The sequence below is a fragment of the Lepisma saccharinum genome, chromosome 22 (genome assembly GCF_977018435.1).
Source record: "Lepisma saccharinum chromosome 22, izLepSacc3.1, whole genome shotgun sequence".
Classification (NCBI taxonomy): Eukaryota; Metazoa; Arthropoda; class Insecta; order Zygentoma; family Lepismatidae; genus Lepisma; species Lepisma saccharinum.
In genome coordinates, this window is record NC_139250.1 from 11,506,032 (window position 1) to 11,520,833 (window position 14,802).

General features: G+C 37.0%; 1 protein-coding gene across 7 annotated transcripts in view; it reads right to left on the bottom strand.

Moving 5' to 3' along the window:
• LOC146004646 (von Willebrand factor D and EGF domain-containing protein-like) overlaps nt 1-14,802 on the bottom strand; it is a 179,497-nt gene that overhangs the window by 34,895 nt on the left and 129,800 nt on the right. For all 7 annotated transcript variants that reach the window (XM_083143550.1, XM_083143554.1, XM_083143551.1 and 4 more), the window contains 4 exons: nt 9,212-9,897; nt 6,460-6,708; nt 4,572-4,858; nt 1,486-1,717 (listed from right to left, as the gene is read on the bottom strand). In XM_083143550.1, the coding sequence (XP_082999676.1) occupies nt 1,486-1,717; nt 4,572-4,858; nt 6,460-6,708; nt 9,212-9,897 (1,454 nt within the window). The remainder of the gene's footprint in view (nt 1-1,485; nt 1,718-4,571; nt 4,859-6,459; nt 6,709-9,211; nt 9,898-14,802) is intronic.

Sequence of the window (14,802 nt, forward strand, 5' to 3'; positions counted from 1 at the left end):
TTTGATGAAAACACAAAATGTGAAATAAAACATTGTAATGTTAATTTTTCATTTTTCTGATAGGTGTGAGGTGCATTTTCTTGCCCTGTTTTGTCACGAAATGATGCGAAATGGACTGCAAAATGGACTCTTAAACATGAAATTTAGTCACTTTCTGAAGTTTTAATCCTGAGAGTTATGCAATTCATGGATAATTTATTATCTCTGCTGTAAATATTTGAGATGCAAAAATGGACACCTTTATACAGGAATAAATTTAATACTCTTGTAACTACATAAATGTGCTATTAGAAGAAATATGTTTATTTTGTGTAATAAGCTATTGATCCGATTTTTCACCGCTATAACCAAAATTTTATTTTATTTACCGCTTTTGAACCTGAAATTGACCGTTTTTGTACTGAGATTTAGATTTTTTATTTACCAAAAATATGTGCCTCTACTCATGCCAAAAGAATGGTTGCAAAAACATGCACAATTATATTGTACTTGTTACAATTCTTCATCCAAGAAATTAATTTTATTGCTTTTGTGTGTAGTCTTACATTTTCTCTGCTTAATTGCAATGATACGAATGACTTTAAAAATACATACGTGAGAGAACCACCACAAAGAATAAGTTATCCAGGATTTCAATCCATAAATTCAGACTTCAATATCAAGGATTTGAAAATTTGTGTTTACCAAAATGTTCATCTTTCAAGATACAGCAGTAGTGAAGCAAATGGATGGTTTTAATAATCAGATTACAAGTATATATGCTTTTGCAGTGCACTCCCAAAAAAATAAATGTTGATTTGTGGTTTTGTATACATTAGTTTTGACATTTGACTTTTGATTTGCTATTGATTCTGTGGTGTCTTCTGATAATTTGAACTGGTTTGCCGCAATGATTCCTACTTATTGTTCATTATATATTAATTAGGTATAATAGAAATAAAATACCAATGCAGGCATGCAAATAAAATAAAAGCAGCTGTCTTAACTTAATTTTTTTTAGTAATTTCTACACACACACACACACACACAATGAAAAAAGTTAATTTACAGCAGAAAACCAGGTAACATGGAAAAATTCGCCCACTGTATTCAATCTAAGTTTTCTGTTTTGGCACCTAAATGATCAACATTTCTCACCACATGGCATCCATTTATTGTATGCATACTCCCTTCCAAACTCTCCTATATAAACACACTTTGTGCTATGTTTTCAGGTGATTTTGAACTGGAGTGTTCAGACTGACATGACACGCGACACTTGTCACTTGGAAACAAACCTACAGAAATAAAATAAACATTTCATACCGAAGTGGTGACAAGCTGCACATACTGCTTGTTGCATGTCACTGGGACCTTTTCTTAATAGTATGCATTGTGTTACCTTGATTCTGTTGATACTGCATGTGCAGTAAATGCATTTTTACAGATTGAAGGGCCCTGTGTCATTTGGAGCGAAAACTTCCTTAGACTTATCATTCAACTTACTTGTGCTGTAGCTCCAATGACTTCTTGCAGCATGTGGTAAGCACTCCTCGCAACTGTTATCTGGGTTTACAAAGTGGGGAGGGTAGCATTTTCCATTGATTATGCACAGTCCTTCCTTCTCTACGCAGTGTATGAGAGATGCATTCTTTCCTTCTCCTCTGCAGGACACACAGTGAGAGTTGAACACATGAAGTATTACATAATCGCTACTGCTTCTTCCATTATTTGTAACCTGCAAAATGACATGTTCACAATATTTGTTTTTCCTTACTTTACAAATCTTTTCAGCATCTATGGGCTATACATGATGATGATGATGCTGATGAGTAGATGAAACTGATGAAGAGAGACAGAGAGATGACAAAGTCAGGACTCAATAGAGAACCATTATTTCTCTTGTAGTCTACGGTTTTTGTATTGACGTTTCAGGAGAATTCAGCAGACATTTATTTTTAGTTTGATTAAAGATACAGTTATAACAATGGTTAAACATTTTTAATACAGATGGGCTGATACAAAATTTGCCAATACCGATATTCTATCAATCCGATGTAAAATTTGAAATGGTTCTTGGAGAACCCCGATTGGTTCATTGACCTCCTTAATAAATGTGTGTTTCGAGGTGACTGCAGTGCAAAACAAGTTGTATATTTAGACATTTACTTTTTTAGAAAGTAGGGCATGGATATTATCCATAAAAATTATAACAAAATGGCAGAATTTTGCACTAAATTATAAGATGTTTATCCATATATCAGATCGGTAAAATAATCTGTAATCTTACCAATAAACCGTTATGCCATCCCTAATTTTTAACAAAAAAGACCTTGTCAATGTTACATTGTTGTAACATAGCAACTTAACTGTGAAACAAGCAGTCTGTTTTTATTACTATTTTAGATGAACATTTTTATCACATTTTTTAATTACAAATCCCAAATATTAACAGGCAATTCAAAATCATAAGCTCTTTTACATAGATTCTTTATTTCTTCCATTACATTAAATTTTGAAGATGGTGGCTTACTCCACTGACAATATTTGGCATTTCTAATTAAAAAATGTGATAATTTTCATGTAAAACAATAATATTAATAATAATGGACTGCTTGTTTCACAGTTAAGTTGCTATGATGTTACAACAATGAAACACTGACAAAATCCATTGTATAACTGATTCTTTTTTGTTATTTTTTTTAACCATTGTTATAACTATCCTTAATCAAACTAAAAATAAATGTCTGATGAAGGGAACATGTGTTCTCCTAAAACATCACAACAAAAACTGTTCTTATGCTTGTAACAACGGTAGACTAAAAGATAAAGAATTCTACAATGCAAGCAATGAGCACATACAAGAAAAATAATACAGCACCTTCAGTGGTGAGATCTGCCACAGCCTGTCTATATCCATATTAAAAACAAGGAAATGCCAAACTCCAAAAATTAGAAATGACACATTTCAAATTACTGCGGACCCAAATTTATTGTGAGCACACTACAGCTGTTGGTGTACTTTCAACTAGCTTTCTGATCTGTCGGTATGTATAGTCATGGACACTTTTGAGTTGAAACAACCGCATTGAGAGTCAACTGAATTGTCACGACCCAGTAGTGTCCGTGACTGTACATATAGCAATTTTATAAACTTTTGCATTGCTCTACCAACCTGAAATGCTAGCAATGGCTTACTCAATGCCAGAGACCCAGGATCAAATCGCAATAGAGTTGTTGCTTTTTTTAAATACAAGTGCTACATAGTACAGACATATGAGACAAAAATAACATCAATTTTTGTTTTACATGAGTGCATTTGATGTAATTTGCACAATCATTAGTATTTGTTGCAAGAGATGCAGATCTCCTACATTTTTTTAAAAAGTTTTTACTAATTTAAACACATTTAGGGGGCTACTAAAAATAACAATGAAAAGCTGCATTGCATATCAGCACTGAAAGCTGTTCAGTTGAGATGCCAATTTTTCGAATATACACATTCATGGACGTCCTCAGGATTTTTACCAGGGAGGGGCAAGCAAGGTATTGCTTTTCCATGGGGACGGGGGGAGCAAAGGAGGCATACTTTTTCCCCATATTACAGATGCCTCTTCAAAAAACACTGCTTCAGTCTGAAATTATCATGTTCCTTCAACGCTCTTATAATAATTAACAAATTACTGTGACTGAAATGAAACTGTGTGCAGTATATATATATATATATATAGTGCTGCATCGAGGCCTTTTTTGCTCGATCCTCTAATAGTTCGCACGGATGACGCTCGATGGCTTACGGAATTTAGTGTTTCTTCGCTCGAACCCCCAGTAGTTCACGTACAACCGTAATTTGTCTGTGGTAGTGGGCCTTCAAATATGCTTCGTGAAGTGAAAGATGCAGTGAAAGTGAAACTAAAGTAAATATAGTCATCATCTCCATGTTAAAATGTAATTTAGTCTATCTTAGCAATACATAGCAATATGAAAATGAATACATGATTATGGGCTGAAACTACCAGGATGAATTTTTACACATATATTTGTACGAAAGTAGACCTACATGTTACTTTATATTTTAAATAGTGTAAATTAATTATAAATTCAGTGATAAAGATTAAAATGTGTACGAAAAACGTGTATACACTGGTGCATCTTGTCATTATTATTACATATGAAACATGTTGTTAGGACCCTTCCGAAAAATAGTTCTAGATACACGTCTGTTTCCCGAGTTGGCAACAATGCCACATGACACTCACGGAGACTGAGTATCCAGAAAATGGTGGAAAATGAAAAATTTTTGCAAAAAAAAGGATTGTATGATTAAACGTTCGTGTCATGTAAAGTTTGGAATATTTTAAAGGAAAACTGGCAAATTGCTGTGCTATAGCTCCAGTGTAAAACATCCATATTAAAATTATAAACTACTTTCGGTTGTTATAATTTTCAGGTAACGTTATCAGTCGTAATTGGTCAGTATATCAGAATTTTTTCGGTACGAAGTGGCATCGCTCAGCTCAAATGAAGTTTTCGAATTTTCAATAACCTCAAGACAAAAGCACTCTAAAGAAATCTTAGAAGAGGAGCCTTACCTTTATCTGCAAATGCAGCGCTTTCATTACATTCCTGGCATGGTGACCGAGGAGGTTTCTCGGCACGTGGCACTTGATTGAATTCGGAGCTCTGTATTGCGCGTCCGACTCCAGCACATCTCCGAAGGATGTCCATGCACCATCCTTGTACTTTGCTTCGTTTACAAGGCACTTCAGGGAATCTGCCCTCATAAATCCTTCACCAGTGACTTCCACAATATGGCAGGAGCCGTTCGCTTCATCACACGTAGAATCCACACCCGCATACAACAGAGTAGGAGGCTGTTCTGAAACACAAACATGTTTCAATGCACATGCTACAGAAATCATTCTTAGCTTGGTCTCTCACTACACTTAAACCTAGAGAAACTAAACAAAAGTCCATGGTACAATAGCCCTTTGAGGGACACTAGTTTTTCTTTGAGTGACACATGGTCAGCAAGCACATCGTTATTCTCAGACTTTCTAGATTGAATCCCAATACTACTGCTGAAGATTTTTATTTTACAACATGTGGAATATGTAGAAAATCACTGAGTATATTACAATATGTAATAATATTTTTGCATAGTCTCCAATCGAAATGATCTTGCTATTTTTTCAAGTGAATATCTATACGATTCCATCATTGTTCACTACATATAGTACAAAAGGAACTTGGATTTCTGCCGTGTGATTTTCACGGTTTAAAACAACATTACATGAAAGTAAGGTGATGAGTGTCAAAATCAGACAAAAATTATAGAAAATTTTAGAGAAATCATATTTTGAATATTTGTCCCACAAATTTATCTGCATTACTCAACGAGAACTAAAAAATATAGTATACTTAAATGGAAAGTATATGCATAAAATTAATTTATATCGATGATAGCAGTATAATTTGACCATATTTGTCTTTTGCTTGCGTAGAAAGAAAAACTGTAAATATGAAGAAATCCAGGCAATATATTCATCATTAATTTACTGAAATAAATTGCAATGTACACTTGTCCAAAAGCTATCTGACCTCTGCAAAATATTTTTAAGTCTAGAAATTATTAATATGGCAATATAGCTCTTGAGCACCACCATAAAGTAGCCCCCTTTACTATAGGCCCAATTACTAGAACATCACAGCAGCAAATGATTTATGTTATTGTTTATAACATGGTCAGAAACTATATTCTAGCATATTACTGATTGACTGAGTTGGTGTTTTAAGTCCACTTTATGCACAGATAGGCTAATTAGGACTGGACCTACAGTTTAAAGTGGGATCCAAACCACTATGTGCCTCCACCGGATATCGAACCTGGGACCCCTTGATTACAAGGCGACGACACTACCACTGTGTCATCGGGCTAGCATATTAATACAGAACAAAATAGAAAACAAACACAAGGAATAATGTTAGAGAATATTTGTGATTTCTACATTTTAAAATTCAAAGATATGAGATTGGAACACTGGACTAGGTAGTGGTCTATCTGGAGAAAAACGCTGCCAATTCTGAACATAGAGAGGCATAATTATTTAACAATACTATACAAAGTACTGTGCAATGTGCAAAAAATAATATTTCTCACAGTCTGCTGCAAAAATGTAATCGTAAAATGGAAAAGCGATTGCTTGCACACACAACTATCAACATGTTTAAAGAATTTGGTAAAATGCTCAAGTATGAACCCATTTTTTTTAATGTCATTTTGCTTCTACTTCTGAAGGTTCATATCCAAGTGTCATGTATTGCTTTAGTCTGAAAGCTGCCTCAGGGGTCAAGACATTGAGCAAGTTCTCAACACTTTTAGGACATTATCTTTTTATTATAACAAACCAGTGATAATTGAATGTGGTAACATGGACAATCGTGAAGAACTAAACTACACTTAAACAATTAGACACCCACCTTCTAAAACACTGCAATCATTGGATGAAAATCCTGGATTACAAACACACCCAAACTCAAGACACACGCCGTTGCCAGAACAAGAGTTTGGACAATTCAAAGCATCTATTATTTCCTTTGGCATCACCCAGCTTCCGAACTGATCCTTCTGCCAGTTCATTCTCTTTCTAATGGTCGATTCTTCACACATGTCCTCAAGCAACGGAATGGAGTACGATGCCCAGTTCACATCATCCATTAATGTTACATCTGGAGAAAACGCAAAAACAAGATGAGTAACTGAAAAAATTAAAAGTGACGTGCTTGCAATATGGAACTTTATGGAAGAGATTTCATAGGATGCATGCAAAAGCTACTAGATATAATATGGAAGGATGAAGAAATTCCATCACATGGCGGGAAGGTATCATATACCCCATATATAAGAAAGGAGAGCGTCTACAAACAGGAAACTATAGAGGTATTAGGAAACTTAACACTGGATACAATTTTTTTCTAATATACTGTTCCGAAGGCTTACCCCATATGTAAATAAAATAATAGGTGACTACACACTTTAAATCTGCATATGACACCATAAAAAGGAGAGAGTTAATCAAAGCCATGAGGGAATTTGACATTACACAGAAGCTAACAAACTTAGTACAAGAGAACCTTAAAAAAGTATGTTGTAGAGTACAAATAAGAAACCAGCTAACAGAAGAATTTGAAACCAAACAAGGATTCCATCAAGGGGATGCCTTGTCATGCATGCTATTCTATGTTGCATTAGAAAAGGCTGTCAGGGTAGCAGGCATAGAAACTCGTGGAACCATAATAAACAAATCAGTGCAAATTATGGCATATGCAGATGATATAGTAATAATAGCCAGAACAACAAGAGCATTACGTGAAGCTGTAGCTAACCTTCTCACTGCAGCACAAAGAATGGGGCTCACAGTAAATTCAGCTAAACCAAAATTATATGGAAATAACTAAAGTGCCTATTAATACTGCAACTTTTGAAGTTAACGGACTCTGTTTTGAGAGAGTTCAGGAATTTAAATATATTGGTGCATATATAATGGAGAAGGGAGATTTTCTGACAGAGATTAAACACAGGATAAGTATGGCAAATAAAAGCTATTTTGGACTTGGGGAAACACATGAAGTCTCAGTACATCAGAAGGAAAACAAAAGTTAAACTATACAAAACGTTAATAACACCTACTTTAATGTAATGATGTGAATCGTGGATAATAACCAAGAAGGCTGAGGCAATGATCAAAAGCTTTGAAAGGAAGATTCTGAGGAGGATCTATGGGCCAATATATGAAAATGGATTATGGAGAAGATATAATATGGAACTATATCAGCTTTTTCAGGATACAGAAATTGTGAAGGAAATGAAACTAACACGGCTAAGGTGGTTGGGCCATATATACCGAATGCCAGACAACATGGTTTGTAAGATGATCACTTTTACGAATATGGATGGGAGAAGAAAAGTAGGAAGGTAGGTGGGTTGATTCGGTGGAAGAGGACCTGAGTGTGCTGGGAATTAAGAGTTGGAGAAGGAAGATTCTGAAGGAGGCCGGGGTCTGTGATGGACTGTAGTGCCAGGAAAGAAGAAGAAAGAAGTGCTCACAATATGATTGATTGATCGATTGAATTGGTTTATTTTAATTCGGTTTTCTGCCACTTTTGGCTAATCACAAAGATGGGAATGAGGAATAATATGATGAAATTGATAATAGGACATGCAAAGAACGCCAATGCCGAGGCTGGAATTCAAACCCGAAACCCCTGACGTCATAGTGATATGTGCTAACCACTCTGCCACAGAGGTCAGCATGTTCACAATATGAATTCACGGACAAAAACAGTTCAAATAAGCTTTTTTCTTATTTTAGTGAAACTCTTCTTCAGTAAAACCATTTCAGCCACATTTTGACATTTGGCTTTTTCTTTTTTCACTTTTCTGACACTTGTGACTGTAATGACAAGCATTTTTCACCGATGTGAATTGAGGGAAGGGTAGTTCATGTGGTTATGCCAGTTTCTTTTTTAAAACAAGCAATGTTTTAAACGTCAAAATATCAAAAACTATAATCCCAACATGCTAAAAGATACCAGATTCCCTCAATCTTACTGTAACAAAACATCCGACACACTGACATTTTAATTATATACAGAAAGTAGCCAACTCAACTTATTTATGCTGCACCCCATATAAACTGCTGCACATAAAATTAGTGAAAGTAAACAATTTTTCTAATCTAGATGGGGAAATTATGTTACTGGGCCTAATGGCAAATGAACTCTGAAGACAATTTTGTGCACCTTAGACATCATTTGATGTTCTTGTGCCACTTCCTGGCCTCATAATGCTAAGCCAAGAGTGTAACCTTCCTTAATAATATGTTTTTAAAATTTTCATGCCACGCGGAAGTAAAAATAAAGTACACTGAATAGTATAAATATATAAAATATTTGAAGTTTTAAGACATTTATTAGCAATTAATGTATTTCCTTAACGATGGATACGAAACACAAAAGAGTACGGTATAAAAAAAAAATACTGGCTGTTTTACTGATAAACTAAAATGGTAATATTGCACAATACCGACAGAGTATCAATTGTAATCTCTCTGATCTCTATGAGAAACTGTATGAGATAAGTGGCAAAAGGAGATCCGTAGCACTTAGCAAAGACATACCACATCAGATACTAATTCCAAATTACAAAGCAATACAGTAACAATTTACTTACCTAAGACGCAGACGTCCAGAGCATGCATTATGTTGCCATTCATCATGTGACTGCACACTCTTCCTACACTCGAATTCACCAAGGTATTCAAACAGAGATAGTGAACATCCTCTTCCGTGAGTCCCTTAGGAGTTGGATAGTTTAGTTCAGTGTCCTTCCAGTACTTTCTAGATTTCCTCTTCACTTCAACCAAAGAGTTCTCGGTGTTACTTTCGGAAGCCAGCTCATCATACTCTATTTCATCCTTGTGCGGTTCGTAATTCTGAACAACGTCCCACTCTATGCCTTTCCCCATGCTCTTCTCTCTAAAGATGTCCTCTTCGTGTTCGCCGTCAGTCGAATTCGGAGTTTGGTCACTCAAAAAGCCAGGTTCCGATCTGAGAGACAATATTTCACCTATATGGATGTTGTTGTTTTGCACTATTTCATTGGTCACGTCTAGGTAATTTAGCAGTGGCTTGTACGCTACGTTCTCGAACTTGTCGCATGTCAAAGAACAATCTTCAAATGCCGGATCACACATGTAACCGATCTGGTTGGTTGCCAGGTTGAATTTCATTGGGTCCAGGTCCACAAAGGAAGCAGATGCCATCGATTCTTCGGCGATGCATGAGCAGAAGTGTATAGGTCGTTTGACAGATACTGTCTCAGGTTCTCTATCAAAATAGCTGCTTCCTTCGGGCAATCTGAAAAGAAAAAGCAGGAAGTAGCAAATTTATCCACACCAAAAATGGTAAACGAATGTGTACAAACAGTATGGTGCATATTGTATCTACCAATATATGTTGGAAATCCTGTCAGAAACGCAGTTGCACATTCACAGAAGTCTTCCATATTTAGGTCATAAATTGTGTCTGAACAGGCGAATGTTCAATGGCAGACTGATTGCGAGACTTGCAGCTACCTGAGCATGGTAGATATTGATAACATATTGTGATGTGCGTATTACTCACTGCTGAATAAAGAGAGATCGTTAAAAAGATCAAAGATAGGGGCATGCATATTTCGTTTTTGACGAAAAAACTAAATTTGAAAAAACACATTGTAGTGTTAATTTTTCATGTTTTTGAAAGGTGTGAGATGCATTTTGTGACCATGTTTTGTCACGAAATAATGCAAAATGAACTGCAAAAAGCTAAATTAACTCTTAAACACGAAATTTAGGGTTTATTCACCGACGCAACACCTTCTGAGGTCTGACTTATCCTGAGAGTTATGTAATTCCTGGAAAATTTATTAATTCTGCTGTTAATATTGGAGAAGCAAAAATGGACTCCTTTACACAGAAATAAACTTAATACTCTGATAACTACATAAATGTGTTATTAGAAGTGAAATGTTAATTCTGTGGAATAAGTGTAGTTTTTAAATCAAATTTAGGATTATATTCACAATTTTAAAACCAAAATGTCCTTTTATAAACAACTTTTCATCCAATTTTTCACTGCTATAACACCGATATTTTATTTTATTTACCGCTTTTGAACCTGAAATTGACTCAGTTTTTGTACCAAAATTTTGCCTTTTTATTTACCAAAAATATGTGCCTCTAATCAAAGATCAATTACTTACGTGTGCGAGTACGAAATGTCGATCAAAACAACGTTTCGGAGGTCAAGACTGCTTCCTTCTTCAGGTTGATGCGTATTCTTCGACACCTGACATGGTTTCACGTTAAGAAAGTGTTAGTTGAGGATACAGGTAAAAGGTTATGGTAAAAAACACTTATGGAAAAGACCCCGCTTTGTAGCTGTAAAAACCTTCACACTATTAAAACTCATAACTAAAACCACATTTCCTAATCCAAGAACACTTTAAAGAAACATCCTAAGCAGCTGTTAGAAGCCACCTGGCCAGTGCTTGGGAGAAGCGAATGAAGAAGGAGGCAGTTTTGACCTCTGAAACGTTGTTTTGATCGACATTTCGTACTCACACACGTAAGTAATTGATCTTTGATCTTTTTAACGATCTCTCTTTACTGCGCATGGGAGACGCATGAGCGCCTACGTTTTGACAGGGTTGCCAACTATTCTTGGTAGATACAATATGTGCCACCCTGTACAAAAATCTGAGTATCAAATGGCCTTACCTATATTCCTTTGCCCAATTTTGCATTGTTTTTATTCCACTTGGCTCAACCATGGCGATGGGGAAGAATTATAAACCAATAAAATATGGGATCGGCAATGGAATAAACTTGTAAGGTCCCGCAGGTATCTAGCCCACCCAATCATTTACAGTTATAATACTTTACTTTACAAATAAAACCCCTGCGGTTAACAAGACTATTCACCACACTTCACATTAAAAATTCTCAACTGATTACAGACTGTTACCACAGAGTAAATTACTCAAAGTAGAGTACTGCATTGGACCACTTTCACTATCAAACTCAATCGAATCTCCCATGCTCGAGCATGATTCGCTCGAATATATAGAATATCAAATATCATGTCAATGTGACAACAATTGTACAAATATATATACAGGGGTTGGACAAAATAATATGAACACCCACCTAATATGGTGTGCGACCACCTTTGGCTTTGAGAACAGCCTCAATCCTCCTGGGAATGGATGCATACAAATGCTGGAGGGTAGTCAGCGGGATGCTATACCATTCCTCAACAAGAAACTGCTCCAATTTCTTGAGATTGGCTGGCGGAGGGAAACGGGCCCGTACTCTGGTTTCCAATACTGACCACAATGGCTTGATAATATTCAAATAAGGCGATTGTGCAGACCAGGGAAGATTTGTAAGTGGGTCATCGTGCTCATCAAATCAATCTTCGACGGTGCCAGAGGTATGAATGGGGGCATTATCATCGTGGAAGATGGTATCCCCTGCTGGGAACAATGCTTGCACCATTGGATGGACATGGTAACCTAAAATGCCTTCATACACCTTAGCAGTTACCCTTCCTTTCAGTGTGACAATAGGACCCAGTGAATGCCATGAAATGACTGCCCACACAATTACACTACCGCCACCATGCTTCACAGTTGGCACCCGACAGTCTGGATTGTATGCTTCGGCCTGTGTGGGGAATAGTGTGAAGGTTGATTCGTCTGACCTCATGACATGTTTCCATTGGTCGGTAGTCAAGGTTTTGAGCTCCTGACACCACTGACGTCTCCATTTGGCATTGTCCTGCGTTACAAGAGATTTGGCAATAGCGGCTCTGCCATGGATATTCAATTTATGCCGTTCTCGCCGCACTGTTTTCGTTGACACTGCATTCTCGACATGCATATTCAGTTCAGCAGTCATTTTGGTTGCGGTGGTCTTCCTCTGAGAGCCAACAATCCTCCTTAATGCCCTCCTGTCTCTCTCTGAGTTTCGTCTTTCTGCCACTATTCTGTTTCGCAGACGTCGTTTTCCCCTGCACTTTGTATGCTGTCATGGTGGTAGATACAGTAGCTCGCGATGCCCCTAATAACTTTGCAACCGTTGTTACCGATGCACCAACTAATCGGGCACCAACAAATTGCCCTCGTTGGAAGTCTGTAAGGTCAGACATAATGGTAGCGCAACACAACACGAACCTGTTCACAGTCTTACTGGTGGCTCATACCTCTAGTTGAGTGATCATAGGACACAGAGAAAACAAAAGATATGTTCCGTGAATGCCAGTGCAGTCAGCACACAACTCCGAATATGGGGCTCATGTAATCGGGTGTCCATATTATTTTGTCCAACCCCTGTATATGTAAAATCAACCCTGGCAGTTTCAGCCCACAATCATCTATTCATTTTCATATATCGCTATGTATTGGCAAGATAGACAAACTACATTTTATCATGGAGACAATGTTTACTTAAGTTTCAATTTCACTTCATCTTTCACTTCACGAAGCATATTAGAAGGCCCACTCCTCAAAACTTCCACGAAATGACACATCCTCTTCTTTTGTTGTAGGCTCTGACGATCGCTCATCTTGAACATGGATAGTTGCAAGAACAAAGACATGCTCAGACAGGCATTGTGGATTAAAGAGATATATTGCACAAGCACTGAACCCATTTACAGCATTCCCCACAGTGGCTGCACGATTCCAGGCTTCAGCAAGAATGCCACCAAAGATCACTTTATTGATGCCTTTTCCCGCATTCCTTGTGCCTTCCCGATGGCGCAGTGGTAGCGTCGTCGTCTTGTAATCAAGGGGTCCTGGGTCGATACCCGGTGGAGGCACATAGTGGTTCGGATTCAACTTTAAACTGTAGGTCCAGTCCCGATTAGCCTTACTATGCATAAAGTGGACTTAAAATACCAAATCAATCAATCAATCTGCATTTCTTCGCACGTAACCTCTACAGGCATCATTGTAAAATGTTTTTAGGGGCCAAAGACAGACACATCCAGAGGCTGAAGCTTGTGTGTGCTGTGTGGTGGTAAGCACAGAAGGTGAACATCGTTGGCTACTGCCTTCTCCAAGGTTGGAGGGTCTGAACAGTGTGATCCATGCCCATCGAGAATTAGAACTATAAGACCAGAGGGTTTCTTATCAATGAAATGGTCCACGAAGTGGGCAAATTGTTCCCACTGAAAGCATTTAGTGCCAGGGGGTATGCCAATTTCATAGTTGTCATTGTGCACTTCTGTTCAGATAAACTGGCACACTCGTTGAGTTGAAGTCCAGCTTCGTAGGCGATCGTGTCTGGCGGTACAGTCGAAACCGTCGATTCAGTAAAGCTATCTAGCGACATTCATGTGAACTATTAGATGAGCAACAAAGCCTTGATGCATCACCATAACTCAAAACAGATTTCTTTGAAATAGGCACTTACGAGTGAAAGAGGCAAAACATATTTTCTGTGTGGGGAACAAAAAGAAAAAAATAATACTTTTAGGGTGCTCCATGGGACCAGTCGCTCACTTATACCCATTTGAGTCTCCCACCCTCAAACGTGCTACTCTCGAGCATATACATTTGAATATTATATTAATCTGACAATAATCGTTTACACATGTAAGTAAAATATGCACTTTGTTAGTTTCAGTCCACAATCATCTATTTCATTTTCATATATCCTGTGTATTGAAGATGGATTGAACTTCATTTGCCTGTTCACGCATTATTTGTTTTCAATTTCACACACTATCTAACGTTCTCCTTCCAAACTATTTGGCATTCAAGCGCAATGCTCTCCCTGCAGCACTCTAGAAGAGACTAATGAAGCGTTTTGTGTGGAGTTAGGGTTGCTACGATTTTTTGATTATGAAATTGCCCGACATTTCCAGGTTTTCCAGTCCAAAAATGAAATTTTTCCATGATTTTTGCTTTTGAACCTTGTATTGTTCAATTAAATATATAATCCGTTAATTATTAGGAACATTCACTTTCACATTTTTTTTTAGCAAATTTCATTCTACACACACAAAGAACATGTGAAAATTCGATGAGTAAAATTACAATCAGCATCAAATGTATTGGGTGCTACAATCACGTGCATCTAGTCTTCAGGCTAACGTAACAGAGGTACATTATTTCACCAGATTTCCACAATATAAAAACAACAGAAAAAGTTCATAAACTATACACAATTTTTCATTTTCTGGCAGATTTATAGTGTCGTAGAAAATGCTGCT